Genomic DNA, 20,533 nt, shown 5'->3' on the forward strand with positions numbered 1-20,533 from the left:
TTTAGATGAGACAGCTATTCAAATTATTTATTATTAAATAGACTATAGAGCAATTATTGAGCAATTTAAAAAAAAACGATAATTATTTTGGTTGGATTTTCTTACATATTCATTTTTATTTAATATGGTACTTATTTAGAAATTGAATTCGAAGAAAAATACAAAAATTGAAGCATTTTTGTTAATTTGATAAAAATTATTGATTTTTCCATGATTACTTATTGATTCCTGAGGATTTGTATAAGATTTGTTAAATATGGAAATAATTGGACTATTTAATCAGTAAAAAATGATTAATCAATTTATAATACCCATTATAATCATTTTTGATCTAATAAATCAACCTGTTAAAGTTGGTTTAAAATTGTAATTAATGAATGAATAAATTAATTGGCCAAATTCTTCTTTGAAAATTGTATAATGAGGTGAAGTAGATTAATATAAAATATTTCTCTAAGAAATTAAACTGATATAAAATAATAAAAAAAATCACCAAATTATGGACACAATTATAATTATTTGTGAGATCCAAATATCAATATCAGTAAGAATTATAATATATAAGGGTATTATTTGGTGTCTCCTCCATTTTTAGAAGATTGTTGTATTTATATTGTTAAAATAAATAATAATTAACATATTCTATTATAATATTTATCATTAATTGTGGAAGAATAAATATGTCATTATCTTTATTTTCAGGAGAGACAACTATTCAAATTATTTATTATTAAATAGATTATAGAACAATTATTGAGCATTTTCTAAAAAAATGATAATTATTTTGGTTAGATTTTCTTACAGATTTCATTCAGAAAAACATAAAAATTGAATCATTTTTAGTAATTTGTTAAAGATTATTGATTTTTTCATTATTTCTTATTGATTTCAGAAAAATTATATTAAATCTGTTAAATATGGAAATAATCATTTTTAATGTAATAAATAAACCTGTTAAAGGGTTAAAATTATAATTAATTAATGAATGATTAAGTTGAGGTGAAATTTGAAATATTTTCTCTGTAAATTAAGCTGATATAAAATGATTGAATAAAAAAATAGACCAAATTATGCACACAATCATATTTATTTGTGAGATCCAAATATCAAATAGCAGTAAGTTCCCTTTTTATTCCGCCATGTATTGTTTGTTTGTCCTAACACTGGGAATTTTTGATTACGAAATTGGACATAAACATGAACGTAAAAATAAACATTGTTCGTTGGCAATACGGAATATTTGATTTGTCGGCTCAACCAATAATTTTCCTGTTTGAACATGCACCATGATTCATGTGTCGCCACGCATTTAGTCGCAAACAATGTTGTAATAGATTATATTCAGTTGGACACATCTTTGATTTTGAGTACACAACGTCTAGATTTATTGATAGATATTGAAATCGATTTATTTATTTTACTGGATTTTATAAATACTTACGAAAGTAGCACCTGTGTGCTGCTTCAACAAATTAACAAATTTTAATATTTTAATATTTAATGTTGTCCACATCTCATGAGGAAGTAAAACCAGATAATATTATCTGAGTACAATCCCAGGAAGCATCTGGAACATTTTTGCATGTCCATGTGTGACAAAAGCATAAAAAACTACAACATTAGAGCGTATCATTGTTGTGTGTCGTCGACATCGTTGGTCTACGCACATTTTGTGTGAACACGGATTACACCGACAGACGTTTTTCCATATCAGCGGCATATGAAAGGGCGGATAATGCAGGGATTTCTGATGATATCGATGTCACGATGATTGATCGCTTCACGGATTGTAAATCACATTTAATCTAAGGCAAATTATTGTTTAAATGTTGATTTTAAAACCACCTTTCGGCATCACGTATCTCCCTTTCTTGTTTGATAGCACCAGTACGTACGTTGAGATAATAGGACACTATTTGGGAGGTGTTATTGATCACGTTTTTCTCGGGGCATCAATCAAATGTGGGATTTTTGAACTGTTTTTTCGATGGTCTATTTATTGAACCACCATCAAGTACGGTCATATGCTAAAAATATAACCTATAGTTTGTAAATATTATCTTTGATTAGGAAATATTTATTCATCAGGAACCCATTAATCATAATAAAGCTTAATTACTGGATTTTTTTAACAAAAATATAAATTACAAATATACATAGTGGTCCAAACACATCACTGTATCCAACTTCACATCAGAGAATACCACTTTTGACGTTTCTGGTTATGTATTTTACATTTCAAAAATGGTAATAATACCAACAGATTAATTATATTTACTCTTGTTCTGTTAAATAACTTATTAATGGTTAATGGTCCAGAGGAGTCAAATCCGGGGATCTTGGTGGCCATATTTTTCTACCTAACTGTCATCTTAGTAATCTTCCAGAATATATTCATTTGTTCCTGAAGTGTGGTGTCATTCAAGTCCAAATAATTGTCGTATCAAGTTCAATAAAAAAAACTATTAAGAACATAATTAAGCTGAGAAAAGGCACAGAAACTTATTTGAAATTGGCATAGATGCTAAATGTATTAATTTTTTATGAAGTAGTCTTCGAGAAAGCTGATATGGACTTAGAAGGTGTTTTAAATTCAAAAACAGGCAAGTTACTTCCAAAACGCAATGAATATGGTGTTGTTAGGTTAGGTGTACAACCCCTAAATAGTATAATTCCCACCAAGAAATCACCAATGATGACTAAAATATTGAATTTCCAAAGAAACATATTTGATCTCTTCAATTTCTAATTAAACAGATAAATTCTATTTCAGTTTAATTAATATTAGATCTTACACATATAAAAATATGCAAATCAAAGTGTTAACCCTGACAATAGGCCCCTCATTTTTATGGTAATGATCCAGGAAATTAGAGGCAAAGAGCCAAGTTTAAAAGTGGGTGCGACTTAATTCGAAGATTTCTATTAGGACCCCATCGGATATGTAAATGCTGCATGAAAGAGGGTTGTAATTTTAAGATTATCGAAACTATCAAGGGGTTAACAAGGTGCACGTGTTAGTCTTGTGCTGGTAAAAATGGGTTGTGAACACGGAAAATGGCCAAATTGAGGATTAGAGGATTAAGGAAAGGGAATATGCCACCGTTAAACTCCATTGTGGTAATTTCAAGTAAGGGTTGCTGATTGATTGGGGGATATACTTGGAAAGTACGATAACTAGTCTTCTTTTTAATTTAACGTAACCTAACATTATTTTTTCTGTCATATTTAAAAACATTTTGATGAACGTTACATGAATGCCAATGAAAGGCAGATAAAAAGCACCCTCCAACACACAAAACTCAATCTACGAAGCTGACAATCGGCGTATCAGTGCAGTGTGACCGATTGGTCGATGAATCGTGTCGTGTTTTGCAAATTGTCGGGAGGGAGTCGATCCCCAGGGTCTGCCCCAACAATTAAAGCAGGACCGACCCCCCTGCCTCCGATTATTACGCCCATTTATGAAAACACTGATAAATAACGGTGCGAAATGTCACACGCCGAATAATTTAATTCAGTCGCTGAAAACAATCTGGAATATTCAAATCAGCTTGGGAATTGGACGATTTATTTGGCGTTGTACTGGAATATTATTATTATTTATTTCGAGGTGGTTTTGAAATGTGTTTTATTGTTGCAGAGCCCATCAAGTTCGGGATCCATCGGTTGGTGTCCAAGTCGTCGGACGACGAGGACGAGCACACCAACAACAACAACTCCAAATGCCTACAAAGAGAAAAAACGAATAGTGTCAGCTACAACAGCGGCGACGAAATGTTGTCGCCACAAATCAATTCAGAAACCCGCTGGGAAAGCACCCCGCCGAGGGTGTCCCCCAGCACGTCACCCGAATTGGAGGTGGACTCTCCGGTCCACTCCAGGACTAATTCACCGTCGCCGGTGACGGAAATCCAAAAGAGTGACTCGCCCTTAAAAAAATCCGAGACTTTTTCGGTGAGTGCGTTGTTGCGTCCCGACCTGCCCAAAATCAAATCGGACAGTTCGCCCTGTTACCAAGAGACGATATCCTTCACCAGGTCGTACCTTTATCCACCTTTTGTCGATTTGGTGAAAGACGCCCAACTAAAATCGGTTCAGGACTACAACCAGCAGTTGTTACCCAGGAACTTTGTGCATCCTAGCTTCTTCCCGCCAGGACTGTACCCTCCCAAGGAGGGCGAAGAGCGGAACTTCTTCCCCGCCACCACGTCACTGTACTTCAGCGCCATGGCTGCAGCCATGGCTTCAGGCCAGGGACAAGCCAGTCAGTACCCACCTCCAAGCTCCGGAGAGGATTTATATCGCTTCCGGCACCACCTACTAAATAATCCTCCAGGCATGCACCCACATCACCATCATTTACTAATGAGACCCGGCATGATGCCCATCGGAGACGTCTACTCGTGCATCAAGTGCGAGAAGATGTTCTCCACGCCCCACGGCTTGGAGGTGCACGCCAGGAGGTCGCACAACGGCAAAAGACCTTTCGCCTGCGAGCTGTGCAACAAAACATTCGGACATGAAATCAGCTTAAGTCAACACAGGTAATACTCTTCCTCAGTATTAAGTTTCAGGCACTCTATTGGAGTTTTTCAGGGCTGTGCACAACGTGGAAAAAGTATTCGAATGCAAACAGTGCGGCAAATCGTTCAAGAGGTCCTCGACGTTGTCCACACATCTCCTCATCCACTCCGACACGAGACCTTACCCTTGCCAGTACTGCGGGAAGAGGTTCCACCAGAAGTCAGACATGAAGAAGCACACCTACATACACACTGGTGAGTATTTCGTCCTCTGAACCTTTAATCAACTTGTCGGACGAATAATTCCAATCAATTGAGGCCGGTTTTAATTTGAGTGGTTAAAAAAAGGGGGGAGGCGAGTCGCTTAATCCGTCGCCGTGAACTTTTTCCGGGCGTCCGAGGATCACGTAGCTGTTTAGTCCCGCTCATCAAAATAATAAATAAGGGCCGCGTTCCGTGTCCAATAATAATTGTTTGGGAGCGTGGCGCGGGGCATTCTTTTCTCGTTACCAAATCAATTAACGTCCCGGCCCGCTCCGTTTCTTATAATTAGACTTTTTCGCAATTAAGAAAAACGCCATTTTAAAAATTGCCCCGGGGCGTCGGCCCGAAGGGTAATTTTGATTGTGTCCCCGAAAAACAGCGTTTTTTTTTTTCTCCTAAATGAGAGGGTGAAGATTCCCAGGCCTCCGGAATTCCACGCGCCTTTATTTTTTTTAATTGCCGGGGAAGTGTCACTTTTTTTCCGCGACCAATTATACGTCGGGAGGGTGACTTTCGCTCGGTCTCCGTGGATTTTTATTTCGCTAATTGCTTTCGCACCACGTACGGAAACTTAAGTAGCCGGACGGAGGGGGTGGCGGTTCTTTTGTTCCCCCGGATCTTGTTTCTGTTCATTTTCTGCCGCGGTGTTGTTTTATTGCGGGCCGGGAGGGCCGGATTGCCTGCGAAATCTGTCTGGCGCTGCTGAATTTCAATTTTATTTTTTTTTTTTTGCTAGAGATTCCAAACCCCCGGACTAATTGGCTGCGACAATCAAACGGTTCTAATTATTTCGGTGTAATTACAGTTTGTGTTTAAGTACGATTAAATATTTCATCTGTTTAAAATTCATCTTTGAGGGATTCCTAATTATCTAATGGTTTTTAAATAATCGTATTTTTATTTTTTAAAATACTCTCGTCTGTTGATTAATTCATTCCTTCTCAACTTGGAAAAATATGTTACTCCAAACATTATTTATTTATTCATCATAAATATTAAGTATTAAAAGTTCAAATATAATTTATGAAAGTTTCTTCCACTATAAATGACTGGTTTCAATTTTTATTAATATTATATTAAAATTAATTTAAAAATTATAATATTTTATGTCATTATCATAAGTATTAAGTTAACAATTTATAGATGATCCACACACAAATACATGATTTGTTTCAGGTTTTCTTAAGAATTTTTAATATTCATTTTAAAATATTTTATTTATTACAAGTATATAATTATTTATATTAACATCTCGTCATCATCATAGATATTAACCATTAAAGGTTCAAACATAATTTATAGATGTTTTCTTAATGTTCTTTCAACATTCATTTTAAAATATATTATTTATTACAAATATATAATTATTTATGTTAAAATCTCATCATACTCATAGATATTAACTGTTAAGTGTTCAAACATAATTTATAGATGTTTCACACACAAATAAATGATTTGTTTCAGTTTTTCTTATTTTTTTTTTTTAATATTTTTTTTAAAATATTTTATTTAATACATATGTATAATTATTTATGTTAACATCTCGTTATCGTCATAGATATTAACTATTAAGTGTTCAAACATAATTTATAGATGTTCCACACACAAAAATATGGTTTGTTTCAGTTTTTCTTATTTTTTTTTTTAATATTTATTTTAAAATATTTTATTTAATACATATGTATAATTATTTATGTTAACATCTCGTCATCATCATAGATATTAACCATTAAAGGTTCAAACATAATTTATAGATGTTTTCTTAATGTTCTTTCAACATTCATTTTAAAATATATTATTTATTACAAATATATAATTATTTATGTTAAAATCTCATCATACTCATAGATATTAACTGTTAAGTGTTCAAACATAATTTATAGATGTTCCACACTCAAATAAATGATTTGTTTCAGTTTCTCTTAATGTTCTTTTAATATTCGTTTTAAAATATATTATTTATTACAAATATATAATTATTTATGTCAAAATCTCGTCATAATCATAGATATTAACTGTTAAGTGTTCAAACATAATTTATAGATGTTTCACACACAAATAAATGATTTATTTCAGTTTTTCTTAATATATTTTTTAATATTCATTTTAAAATATTTTATTTATTACAAATTATAATTATTTATGTTAACATCTCTTCATCGTCATAGATATTAACTATTAAGTGTTCAAACATAATTTATAGATGTTCCACACACAAAAATATGGTTTGTTTCAGTTTTTCTTATTATTTTTTTTTTTTAATATTTATTTTAAAATATTTTATTTAATACATATGTATAATTATTTATGTTAACATCTCGTCATCATCATAGATATTAACCATTAAAGGTTCAAACATAATTTATAGATGTTCCACACACAAGTAAATGATTTGTTTCAGTTTTTCTTAATATTCTTTTAATATTCATTTTAAAATATATTATTTATTATAAATATATTTTTTAATATTCATTTTAAAATATTTTATTTATTACAAATTATAATTATTTATGTTAACATCATCATAGATATTAACTGTTAAGTGTTCAAACATAATTTATAGATGTTTCACACACAAATAAATGATTTGTTTCAGTTTTTCTTAATATATTTTTTTAATATTCATTTTAAAATATTTTATTTATTACAAATTATAATTATTTATGTTGACATCTCTTCATCATCTATTAAGCTTTCAAATATAATTTATAGATGTTCCACATACAAATAAATAATTTGTTTCAGTTTTTCTGAATATTCTTTTAATATTAACTTTAAAATATATTATTTATTATAAATATATAATTATTTATGTTAACATCACGTCATCATCATAGAAATTAATTATGAAGGGTTCAAATAAGGGTTTAAATAATTTTGTACAGACAAATCAACTGTAACATTTAAAAAATTTTAAATATATATTTTTTTAGATATACATTTATTGTATTTATAATATGACAAAACAATGATAAGTTATTTTTAAATCTGAAAAATGGGACAATAATTTTTATAGTAATATTACTAATTTTTTAAAATAAATAAATAGATAAAATTCTTATCACAAATACCTAAAAACATGATATAAAATTCTTCAAAATTTTCAATTTTAGACATATTAATCACCAATAAATATATTGAGATCCGACTTTTTCTTAGCTCATAATAACAATAAAGCACTGTAGTCCGAAATTCATTTGCCCCAGCAATAAACGTTGCATCCCCCATCAATGTACTTATGCGCACCGATTAAAGCTCGACGGGAGTGATTAAATAAAATAGTTGGGCGAACGCAATAAAGCCCGTCCGATGACTATAAATCAAAAGGCCGTCATTAAGGAAACCGGGTCCTGCTAAACGGCGGTCGGGATTTCGTCCGCCAGTCAAATTGGAATTCCGGAACTCACGGTTCTCAATATTCTCCGTTAATAATGGTGCACTCCAGATCTCGTCCTCCTCCAATCCTAACGATTAGAGCCACTGATTGTCATTATCGTCCATCATTGGTAGGTAAATCGATAAGTGGAGGCCCCGATGATTTATTATTAATTCGACACAGGATTTGCACATATCCCGTTTCATTTCCCGGAATCCTTGCAGGTATTCGTTTTTTTGTGTGTCTGCCACAAAAATCCCCGTTTTACTGTTCGTTCCACAGTTCCAAAGAGGCCGTAAACACCGTCGGTATACACCACCGCTACGTCGTATAATACGTATAATACCCCCAGGTTTTACCCCCCGAACCCCAGACCACTTTGTTTTAGAGCCAGCTTTGCTTTGGCGCAAGACTTACAGCCCTAAAGAGTCCGATAGTTAACGGAAACGATGAATACTTCATGAACGAGCAAACGGATACGGAAAGCAGTGAAGAGGCGAGCTTGAGCGAGCTTTATTTGAATTTGAAACTGCTAAAATGCCGTACATAAAACCTCGCTCGCAACTTTAATAATTTAACCGTGTTTACTCGACGATCAAATCGAAAGAGACACAATTAAAAACACCGAAAAACCATCCGGGACAAAAGCGACGGTCGTGATGAATTAAGACGGTATTGTATGAATAGCATTTTAATATTCATCCGCGTTAATTCGACAAACGAAGAAGCTGCGACAGGGGAGAGACGATGATATTCACCCCTTCCGGCTGCCGCTTTAACCCTTTGAAAGCTGCAACGTCTTAGCCCTTAAGCCGGTTATTAATTGCCGGCGTGGCTTACCAGTGAATTATTTACTAATTAGACAAGGCGGAAGCTCCCCAACTTTCCAATGTTGTGAACACAATGCCACCCGTTTAAGACCTCACACACCTCTTGGCAGAATTCTGCAAGGGTAGCTGCGTATGTGTTCATAATCATCCATAAATTATGTCTGTACACTTAATAATTAATATTTATGAGGGTAAATATTTAGAAATTTTGAAATATTTATTTTTTATTAATTATTATATTATTGTCATTTAATCTTTATTTTTTTATTAAAAACATTAATTTATCACACTTTAAATACAATTTTTTTATGAAATATTACAGATACAAATAAATCTTACATAAGATTTATCCAGATAAAATTATTTAAGTGTTTGTTAAGGATCAAAATTTGTACTCACACATATATTTATTTACCTAATTTTCATTTTGTGATTAAAACTTTATTTTTGTTTTAAAAACACTTTATATACAATTTTTTTTGGAATATTACAGATACAAATACAGAAGGTTCGTCTACACAAAATTATTTAAGAGTTTCTTCAAGTTCAAAATTTGTACTTGTATTTAGTTGCCTACTTTCCATTTTGTAATAAAATCGTTATTTTTTATTAAAAATGTCAATTTAACACACTTTAAATACAGATTTTTTATAAAATATTACAGATATAAATAAATATTTCAGGAGACTTGTCAATATAAAATTATTTAAAAGTTTTTTAAAGATCAAAACTTGTACATGTATTTAGTTTTTTATTTTTCATTTTGTGATAAAATCATTATTTTTTTATTAAAAACGTTAATTTAACATATTTTAAATAAATATTTTTTATGAAATATTATAGATACAAATAAATATTATAGAAGATTTGCCTGAACAAAAATATTTAAGAGTTTTTTAAAGTTCAAAGTTTGTACTTACTCATGTATTTAGTTACCCACTTTTTATTTTGCTATAAAATCGTTATTTTCTTATTAAAAACGTTAATTTAACACACTTTAGATACAAATTTTTTATAAAATATTACAGATATAAATAAATATTTCAGGAGACTTGTCAATATAAAATTATTTAAGAGTTTTTTAAAGATCAAAACTTGTACATGTATTTAGGTTTCTATTTTTCATTTTGTGATAAAATTATTATTTTTTATTAAAAACTTTAATTTAACATATTTTAAATAAATATTTTTTATGAAATATTATAGATACAAATAAATATTATAGAAGATTTGTCTGAACAAAAATATTTAAGAGTTTTTTGAAGTTCAAAGTTTGTACTTACTCATGTATTTAGTTACCTACTTTTTATTTTGTAATAAAATCGTTTATGTAATATTACAATAAATGTTTCAGAAGATGTGCCTAGAAAAAATTATTTAAGACTTCCTTGAAATTCAAAATTTATACTAACACACGTATTTATTTACTTGCTTATCATTTTATGATAAAATCGTTATTTTTAACACACTTTAAGTACAGATTTTTTTAAGAAATATTACTGATACAAATAAATATTATAGATTTGTTTGTCCAAAATTATTTAAGAGTTTCTTGAAGATCAAAACTTGTACTTCACATGTATTTAGTTGCCTACTTTTTATTTTATGATAAAATCGTTATTTTTTATTAAAAACATTAATTTAACAAATTTTAAATACTTATTTTTTATGAAATATTACAGATATAAATAAATATTTCAGAAGATTTGTCAACACAAAATTATTTAAAAGTTTTTTGAAGATCAAAATTTGTACTTTCACCAGTATTTAGTTACCTACTTTTCAATTTGCGAAGAAATCCTTATTTTTGTTATTAGAAACATTAATTCAACATACTTTAAATAAAGTTTTTTATGAGATTTTTAGAAGATTTGTCTAAACAAAATTATTTAAGAATTTCTTGAAGATGAAAATGTGTATTTTCATTTGTATTTAGTTACCAACTTTTCAATTTATGATGAAATCCTTATTTTTTATTAGAAACATTAACTTTAATACAGAATTTTATGAAATATTACAGATACAAAAAAATAGTACAGATTGAAAGTTATATATGAAGATCAGAAAAACATTTGTTCGTCACACCATTCACAGATGATTCAATCACATTCAATCACAATCTCCAAATTTAATTATCTCACTCGCATAATGATTCATCTGAAACGTGACACCGCTGCCACAAGGCGAAAGTCGCAGCCAACGGTAACGGGACTCGTGCAATAAAACCCTTATTAAATAATGATTTCGGGTATAATATTTTTAAATCCTATTAAACGGCGGTCGTCCGTAGGTCCGTAGGCAGGGAAAGCGCATCCGACGCCGGATAACCGAAACGTGTAGAGGGGGAGTGGGAGCGTGTGTGTGCATGGGGGTGCTAATAAAATTAAGACGACAAATGGGCCACTACACCAGCATCACGCCACATGCTACCAACAAAAATTACCCTCCTTTCCGAACCATACACTCCACTTAACAATTATAACGTTTTATTATCATTCGGGCAATTGGGCCGTCAAAGTTTCTCCAGCTCCAAATTGAGCTCAGTCACGAGATCTTAACTATTCGATATAAATTTCAGTGGCTGAAGAACCTCTAAGAGGAAATATAAATAAAAGTGTTAAAATTGCGGCGGTGCGGTTGATATTATTTAGGGGGCTATTAGCGAGATCAATTGTTAATAAAAGGGGTGGCAAGACAAGGAAACGTGGCTGAGTGGAGGCCGGAGCAAAGTTAAAACAGCCATTACCGCATACAAAACGCCAACTCAATCTCTTTGAAAGCTTTCCCAAAAGCCATAATGTTCAATTATTAAGCTCTATAGCTCATATAAGTCGTTTTTTAGAAATGATTGCGCCCATCCCCCGAATGTATTTTTGATTTTCGTCGTTTTTAGGTTGGCTTCCCCGGCTGTTGTTTACGAGATTTATTGCCAACTGTTTATTAAGGGCCATAAAACTGAAATTGAAATCAACAGATATATTATCCTGTCTGGTGTGCGACCTCTTCATTCCTCCATTCCCCGTCCTAGCCCATTTTTCTTCCCACCGAATTCTCTCCACCGCCAAATCACGAGTCTTATCTAAATTTTAATCAAAGCAAAAAGCTTTTGAGCAACGATATGTGCCGCAACGACACATGACACCGTTCCTCCTCGTATTATTTCACATGTGACGTTGCCCGACCCGAGGGACCTCTGACAATTAGAGATCCGTTCGGGGAGTCGTCCAAAATATTTATGGAGGACGGTACGTGAGAAAGCACGGGGAAATCATTATCAGTGTGGCGCACCCTCGTTTTTTTGTTATTCTTAGTTTCTGATTAAACCTGCAATCCAACAACAAACCGATGGACAAGTGCTCTTCAAAGTGCACAAGTGCACATCTGTGACTTGGGGAGGGTTGTACAACTATTTTTAATTGAGTCACGTTGTTTGTTTGAGGTTTTTCTTGTGCTTGTGGTGAGGCTAACATTAACTCAGCTGAGCAAAATAATCTCGAAGAAAAATTAATTGAAGCCCCGTTGTTGATTGGATCAAATCAATCAATTAACCAGGAAGTCGGATGGCTGTATGGGAAGTGTTTTGTGTATGTTGGTGTTTCCGGTTCGTTACGTCCGAGCCAACACACACTCAAACGACGGGACACGATAGCGGAGTCCTCCAGCCTATTAGGGGGCGACAAAAGAGCAGCGTCGGCGTCCCCGGGGGTCCGGACCGGTGTCGTGTTACCCCCCGATGAACGGGGCCAATAATCATAATTGCATTAGCAGCCGAACCGGCGATACTGTGGAAGCGTGAGAATTAGACTCCGGAACGTCAATCACTGATTGTGGTGGTGGATTAGCTCCCAATGGCTGGTATTGATTTCTTCAATTTTTAACCTTGTCCATTTTTGACAGAGTGGTTCATTCTTGGACAGAGGAAATTCTTAAATTACTTATAATGATCTAGCAAAATATTGAAACAAACATTGAGGTGATTTAATGTAATCATTGAAGAACATCAATCACTGACTGTGGTGGTGGATTAGCTCCCAATGACTGGTGTTGATTTCTTCAATTTTTAACCTTGTCCATCTTTCACGGAGTGGTTCATTCTTGGACAGAGGAAATACTTTAATTACTGATACTGATGTAGCAAAATATTGAAACAAACATTGAGGTGATTTAATGTAATCATTGAAGAACGTCAATCAGTGACTGTGATGGTGGATTAGCTCCCAATGACTGGTATTGATTTCTTCAATTTTTAACCTTGTCCATTTTTGACAGAGTGGTTCATTCTTGGACAGAGGAAACACTTAAATTACTGATACTGATCTAACAAAATATTGAAACAAAAATTGAGGTGATTTAATGAAATCATTGAATAACGTCAATCACTGACAGTGGTGGTGGATTAGCTTCCAATGACTGGTACTGATTTCTTCAATTTTTAACCTTGTCCATCTTTGATAGAGTGGTTCATTCTTGGACAGAGGAAATACTTAAATTACTGATACTGATCTAGTATTGAAACAAAAATTGAGGTGATTTAATGAAATCATTGAATAATATCAATCACTGACAGTGGTGGTGGATTAGCTTCCAATGACTGATATTGATTTCTTCAATTTTTAACCTTGTGCATCTTTGACAGAGTGGTTCATTCTTGGACAGAGGAAATACTTAAATTACTGATACTGATCTAGCAAAGTATTGAAACAAACATTGAGGTGATTTAATGTAATTATTGAAGAACGTCAATCACTGACTGTGGTGGTGGATTAGCTTCCAATGACTGGTATTGATTTCTTCAAGTTTTAACCTTGTCCATCTTTGACAGAGTGATTCATTCTTGGACAGAGGAAATACTTAAGTTACTGATACTGATCTAGCAAAGTATTGAAACAAACATTGAGTTGATTTAATGAAATCATTGAATAACGTCAATCACTGACAGTGGTGGTGGATTAGCTTCCAATGACTGGTATTAATTTCTTCAATTTTTAACTTTGTCCATCTTTGACAGAGTGGTTCATTTTTGGACAGAGGAAATACTTAAATTACTGATACTGATCTAATATTGAAACAAACATTGAGGTGATCTAATGTAATTGTTGAAGAACGTCAATCACTGACAGTGGTGGTGGATTAGCTTCCAATGACTGGTATTGATTTCTTCAATTTTTAACCTTGTCCGTCTTTGACAGAGTGGTTCATTCTTGGACAGAGTAAATACTTAAATTACTGATACTGATCTAGCAAAATATTGAAACAAAAATTGAGGTGATTTAATGTAATCATTGAAGAAAGTCAATCACTGACTGTGGTGGTGGATTAGCTCCCAATGACTGGTATTAATTTCTTCAATTTTTAACCTTGCCCATCTTTGACAGAGTGGTTCATTCTTGAACAGAAGAAATACTTAAATTACTGATACTGATCTAGCAAAATATTGAAACAAAAATTGAGGTGATTTAATGAAATCATTGAATAACGTCAATCACTGACAGTGGTGACAGAGAGACAGCTTCCAATGATTGGTATTAATTTCTTCAATTTTTAACCTTGTCCATCTTTGACAGAGTGGTTCATTTTTGGACAGAGGAAGTACTTAAATTACTTATACTGATCTAGCAAAGTATTGAAACAAACATTGAGGTGATTTAATGTAATCATTGAAGAACGTCAATCACTGACTGTGGTGGTGGATTAGCTCCCAATGACTGGATTTGATTTCTTCAAATTTTAATCTTGTCCATCTTTGACAGAGTGGTTCATTCTTGGACAGAAGAAATACTTAAATTACTGATACTGATCTAACAAAATATTGAAACAAACATTGAGGTGATTTAATGTAATCATTGAAGAACGTCTATCACTGACTGTAGAGGTGGACTAGCTCCCAATGATTGGTATTGATTTCATCAATTTTTAACCTTGCCCATCTTTGACAGAGTGGTTCATTCTTGGACAGAGGATATACTTAAATTACTGATACTAATCTAGCAAAATATTGAAATAAAAATTGAGGTGATTTAATGTAATCATTGAAGAACGCCAATCACTGACTGTGGTGGTGGATTAGCTCCCAATGACTGGTATTGATTTCTTCAATTTTTAACCTTGTCTATCTTTGACAGAGTGGCTCATTCTTAAACAGAAGAAATACTTAAATTACTGATACTGATCTAACAAAATATTGAAACAAAAATTGACGTGATTTAGTGTAATCATTGAAGAACGTCAATCATTGTCCATCTTTGACAGAGTGGTTCATTCTTGGACAGAGGAAATACTTAAATTACTGATACTGATCTAGTATTGAAACAAAAATTGAGGTGATTTAATGTAATCATTGAAGAACGTCAATCACTGACAGTGGTGGTGGATTAGCTTCCAATGACTGGTATTGATTTGAGTGGTTCATTCTTGTACAGAGGAAATACTTAAATTACTGTTACTGATTTAGAAGGGTATTAAAAAAGATTGAGGTGATTTAATGTAATCATTGAAGGTGACGGTGACTTCCATCGAGTTTAAGTGGATGACATTAATAATGGAGATGATGAAAACGGAGGCCCGGTGATAAAATCGTCTCGACACGATATTTATAGTGATTTGATGCCAGTTGTAAAGCAATTATAATGTCTCCCGGTTTATTATTTAGCGTCATCTGGGGAACAAGTGTTTAAACCGTTAAGCACTCGCAGAAGGCGTTCGGCTACGCCGCGAGTAAAATCATTTCGCTGAGTGCATCTCGGCGAAACGAGCTGAAATCTTGGTGTCGCCCTTTCGCAGACTCCCAGGCCGCTCAACCCTCTTACGCCTCATAACCGTAAATTCTATTAAAACATAACCACGGCGCGAAATCTGCCGCCATTACGGCCATGCTTCCGCACTCATCTGGTTTATGTCCCGACGCCGCGCTTACAACTTCCCAGCAACACTCCAGCCGCCACTTACATCCATTAAGGGGCTATTTCGACGGCCTCCTCCGTCGAAGTTTCAGGCAAGATTTCAGACCCGTTTTAAAAATTGTCTTAATTACTGTTTTATAAGGTCGCAACTTTCCAAATTGCTTTAATTACAACGCCACGTCTCTTTCTTTAATGGTCGAAACAGGAGCAACAAAAACTGGTGATTTCCTGAAATGAACAAATAAAAAAAAAGGTTGTCGCAGACAACGGACAAACTCGTAAATTTTTCAGTTTCAAATCTCGCAAACTTGCAATCACTGTCCTAGGAGCACCATAATCCAAAATCAGCAGTTCCTTAACCTTCCCGCAGGACGAATAAAATTTACGGCTGATTTGACAATCCCGACACGATACCTCGCTTCCGTCCTTCTCTCCCAAGAAGCCCGAATTGACCGAACTGAAAGTACACTGACTGAAAAGCCGGCAGGAATTGAACTTGAGGATGGCGAACTCGCAGGATGGATGGCGTTATTAATTTCGGTTGCCGTCCGGGGGTGGCAATAACGCCGGGAATGCCCGCATTCCGTCGTGTCCTGTCCACTGCCCGCAATCCTGGAACTATGCGGGCTCACTCACTCGGCCGGAATGTGTCCCGGCTCCGTGCCGAACAGGACATTATTCAAACATATGAATCCTGGATTTACTCTGGCTGAATTTTAACTGCTCACGCCGACGCATTATTGGACTTCCCCACGAACATCGGCCGCGGGGGCCGAAATGATTGATGGCCCCTCCAAGTGTGCAGTTTGATAATCTTGAGCTGGAGGAGTTTCCTGCGGATTGGTTTGAATTCCGGCAGGAGCGATGCATCCGAGAGGAAATCAGTTTCGGTCAAATACACAGAGATTTTTAATAAATCAGGGAGTGGAGACAGGAGTCTCGGAAGGACCGTCCCTGAAGGCTCGCATTTATCCCGGAAGTTCCTTGTTTCGCATCCGGACCTGAACAGATTATTAACGTCCGGGAGGAAATCATATTTCGTCCAACGTGACAACAAGTTTCCAGCCATGCTGTGCCCAATAAAAATCCTTCCTTCCAGGATAATGACATTAGGTAATTAATTTTGTTCACCAGGGGAGTAATGTAACATCCCAATTTACAACAAAAATTAGGATCAAACCGATCAGAGGTGGCAAAAAACGGCGTTAAAGCAGAACAATAAACAGCCGGGGATATTAGAGTGTCGATCGTCGGAAATTGCGGCGGTGAAAAAGAATAACAAATCCAACTGTGGCGGCGGCTGTGCCGGCGGGCCTTGTGCAAACTTTAATCCCGTCGGGTTAGTTAAGAAAATATTTGGCCTGGGGGCAATCTAAATTCGGTGACGTAAGTGTACCGGTCTGATTGGCCGCGAGTATCGGCCGTCGAAGTGTTTTCCTAGCTGGATTGCTTCTCCCCTTCGTCCCACCCCTCCGTTTTCCACCTTGCTGGCTCGGGGATTTTTCGTCGGGCACAGCGAGGAAGGTGATGCCTTCGATTGACTCGATTAAGTCCTTCGCAGCTTCAAAGGCTAATGAGGAAGTTGAGGAAGGAGTGTTCCTCCTCTTCGTACATATTGGATTTAAGGACAAATGTTAATGTGAAAGAGAAACGACGGGAATGAGGATGAGGGTGGAACGTCTAAATCTCGTCCGACCGAAACTTGTGTAAAAATCTTGGGAAGCGGAATCCGTTCGGCAATTTCTTATCAATCAACGCAAAGTTCTTTACGGTCGCTATTCATCGAACGGCCTCCTCCACTTCGCTCCAAATCTCGCGGATTTCCACCGTGCCGTCTCGCTCCGACTTGCCGTACACCCGAGCCGCTCGTCCTTGTCGGGCGGCCGCCCCCGTCTTCCCGCGCCGTTTCCAGGGCAACGCGAGGGTCCGGGCGGGGCCGTGACACGCGCGCCCAACGAATCACAGTCGGCCGCAAACTGATACCAATCGATAACAAACGCCGTATCGGGTCGTCGTCGTCTCCATCGCGTCTCCACCTCATTAACCTTCCCCCGCACATCACTTCCTTATCTTAGCCTACTTTATCATTATGATTTTGGTTAATTATTGCTTCTTCTTTCCAGGCGAGAAGCCCCACAAGTGCACGGTGTGCGGCAAGGCCTTCAGCCAGTCGTCGAACCTGATCACCCACTCGAGGAAGCACACGGGCTTCAAGCCCTTCGCCTGCGACCTGTGCGGCCGTGCGTTCCAAAGGAAAGTGGACCTGCGCCGCCACAAGGAGACCCAGCACACCGAACTGCGGCCAATCGTCACATAGTGCCAGAACGCCGGAAGTCTGCCGCAGCTTCCGGTGACCACGTTCAGTGCCAAGGAGGAGGCCGCACCTGGCATGGCCATGGAGCAGCCGTCCACTTTGGGGAGTCAGGATGGTAGACTTGGGGGCTTGGGTGGCGTCAGTTTGCCACCCATTGGGGCCGTGTTCGCCAACGTCAGTTGGCCCAACCAATAGAGAAGGCATACCAAAGACTAAAACCAAAACGCAGCGCCTCCAAAAATACCAAAGTTGAAGAAATTAATTTTTTAATGTAATATAATAGTAATAATAATAATGAGTTTGTTGGTATTTCTGGATGTGCCTGTCCAATTTTTTGATGTATCATCTGTGATTATAGTCATCATATTAAATATGGTGCTAACTTAGGCTTAATTCATGTTTGGGGGGTGCACCCCCGAAATTTATCAGTGTACTAAGTGTTAATACTTTAAGTCTATACATGTGCAATTATTTTTTATCCATCAGTGCAATTTTAAATAGAGGTAACCACGGATCAATGACGAATAAAAGCCGGACGGCGACTTCAGACCCGGATGCATAATTCATGGTGGCGTAAAGCAATAATAAAAGCTGGGGCATTCGAATTTACATCAGGAGCCGCCGGCGAAATCTCGCGTTTACGCGGTTCCGGTTAAAAATCAAGCCGCTCAATCAAGCACTTCCTTTCCTGCTTTATATTCAGGCCGTCGTTCCGGGCGCCGTCGTAAATAAAGATATCCTCGCTTTCCGGACGCCCTGTAAATTCGCGATTGGGAAAACCGGCGAGTATTCGATTTTTCACTGATTTTATTGTAACAATCTGCAGGAGTTTCGTGCGTTGCAGGAGGGCTCAATCACTTTAATTGTCACCTTGATGTTCCATTGATGTTTTATGGGGTTTAACATCAACAAACACGAAAAATTGAACCTCCCGTGACAGTTCTTGTCAAAACTTGGGCTTTACGCGAAGGACAAGAGGCAAATCCACGCCCGCAAAATCACACGGGGGTAGCGCCGAAACGGATCTGACAGTTCCCGGTTACGGAGAGGGAGGATTTTCTGGGGAGTTACAGAACGCGGCCGTGTAACCGAAAACCGAGCTTTCTGGCCGTCGCGTCGGGAGTATGGAGTTACGCGACACGACGACACCGGGGCCTTAATTTAATCGGGGGGCGATAATCTTAATGTTTCTGTTTAAATACCGGCAGCCGCAGCCCCGGAATATTGTTCATGAAGCGGGACCGTGACTCGGGTGGATTAATTTCGGGCTTTGGAAAATCAATCGTTTCGGCTTCGATTTCGTCATTGTTCTACGGTGATACTTACTTGAATATACTCCTGATAAATGTTATTAGGATGACGTAACTGATTTTATTTTAAACTTTTTGTTACCAGAGCAGATTATAGTTACAATTCAAATATTTTGTACATTGATACGATTTTCGTTCCTTGTTTATATTAACCAGCTTTTGATATTACCAAATTGTACATATTTTATATTTAATTAAAAAAAAGACATTGTTATATTATTATTTGATTTTTGTTTTGTATAGTTCTTAGTCAATGTTGGATGTATATGAAACGAAAAAATGTAAATTAATGAAAATTTTAAATATTTATAAGCACTTTGTATGTATTAGACCTAGTAAAATACCTGTACCTAAGCTTGTGAATGTTTCAACACACAAACTTTATTCTACCACACAAAGAAATTAAACGAATTGTGATCATATTTGATGTTTTTATGATCCCTCCTCAATTTTTATATACCATGAAATTTTTAAGGTAAGTTTAACTTACTTTAATGAGAATAAAAAGTAAATAAAAACAATTGTCTGATAAATATAAATTTAATAATATATATTAATATATACAATGGCAATTGAATTATTATTATTTATTCTTGTACATACAATTTTGTATGTAAGTGTAATTAATTGTAAAATAATACTATAAAAAATTAAAGACACAAACAAAATAGTAGAAACTTGTGTAACTAATATAAATTTTAAAGAAATCTGAAATATTTAATGATAAATATATATTATTACATTTAAAAGTATACAAAAATATAATATTAAATAATAATTTATTAAATTACCACAACTAATATATTAATTAATTATGTATTACGTTTCTAGAAAATAATAAATAAATTCTATAAAAAAGTAAAAAAATTAAATTTTTAAAATAGTGATTTTCTAGAAAAAAAACGTTATAAATATGTCTGAGATTAATAATTTTAAAGAAAACTAATATATTAAGTAAATATTATATATTTAATTACTACAAGAGCATATCTAGAAAATAATAAAATAAATAAT

At 35.0% G+C, this 20,533-nt stretch overlaps 1 protein-coding gene across 3 annotated transcripts in view; it reads left to right on the forward strand.

Moving 5' to 3' along the window:
• LOC109601189 (zinc finger protein Gfi-1) overlaps nucleotides 1–19,929 on the forward strand; it is a 37,672-nt gene extending 17,743 nt beyond the window's left edge. For all 3 annotated transcript variants that reach the window (XM_049966336.1, XM_049966337.1, XM_049966338.1), the window contains 3 exons: nucleotides 3,644–4,547; nucleotides 4,600–4,781; nucleotides 18,019–19,929. In XM_049966336.1, the coding sequence (XP_049822293.1) occupies nucleotides 3,644–4,547; nucleotides 4,600–4,781; nucleotides 18,019–18,212 (1,280 nt within the window). In that variant the 3' untranslated portion in view covers nucleotides 18,213–19,929. The remainder of the gene's footprint in view (nucleotides 1–3,643; nucleotides 4,548–4,599; nucleotides 4,782–18,018) is intronic.
• The last annotated feature ends 604 nt before the right edge of the window (nucleotides 19,930–20,533 follow it).

Source organism: Aethina tumida, chromosome 4 (assembly GCF_024364675.1).
Source record: "Aethina tumida isolate Nest 87 chromosome 4, icAetTumi1.1, whole genome shotgun sequence".
In the NCBI taxonomy this organism is placed as follows: Eukaryota; Metazoa; Arthropoda; class Insecta; order Coleoptera; family Nitidulidae; genus Aethina; species Aethina tumida.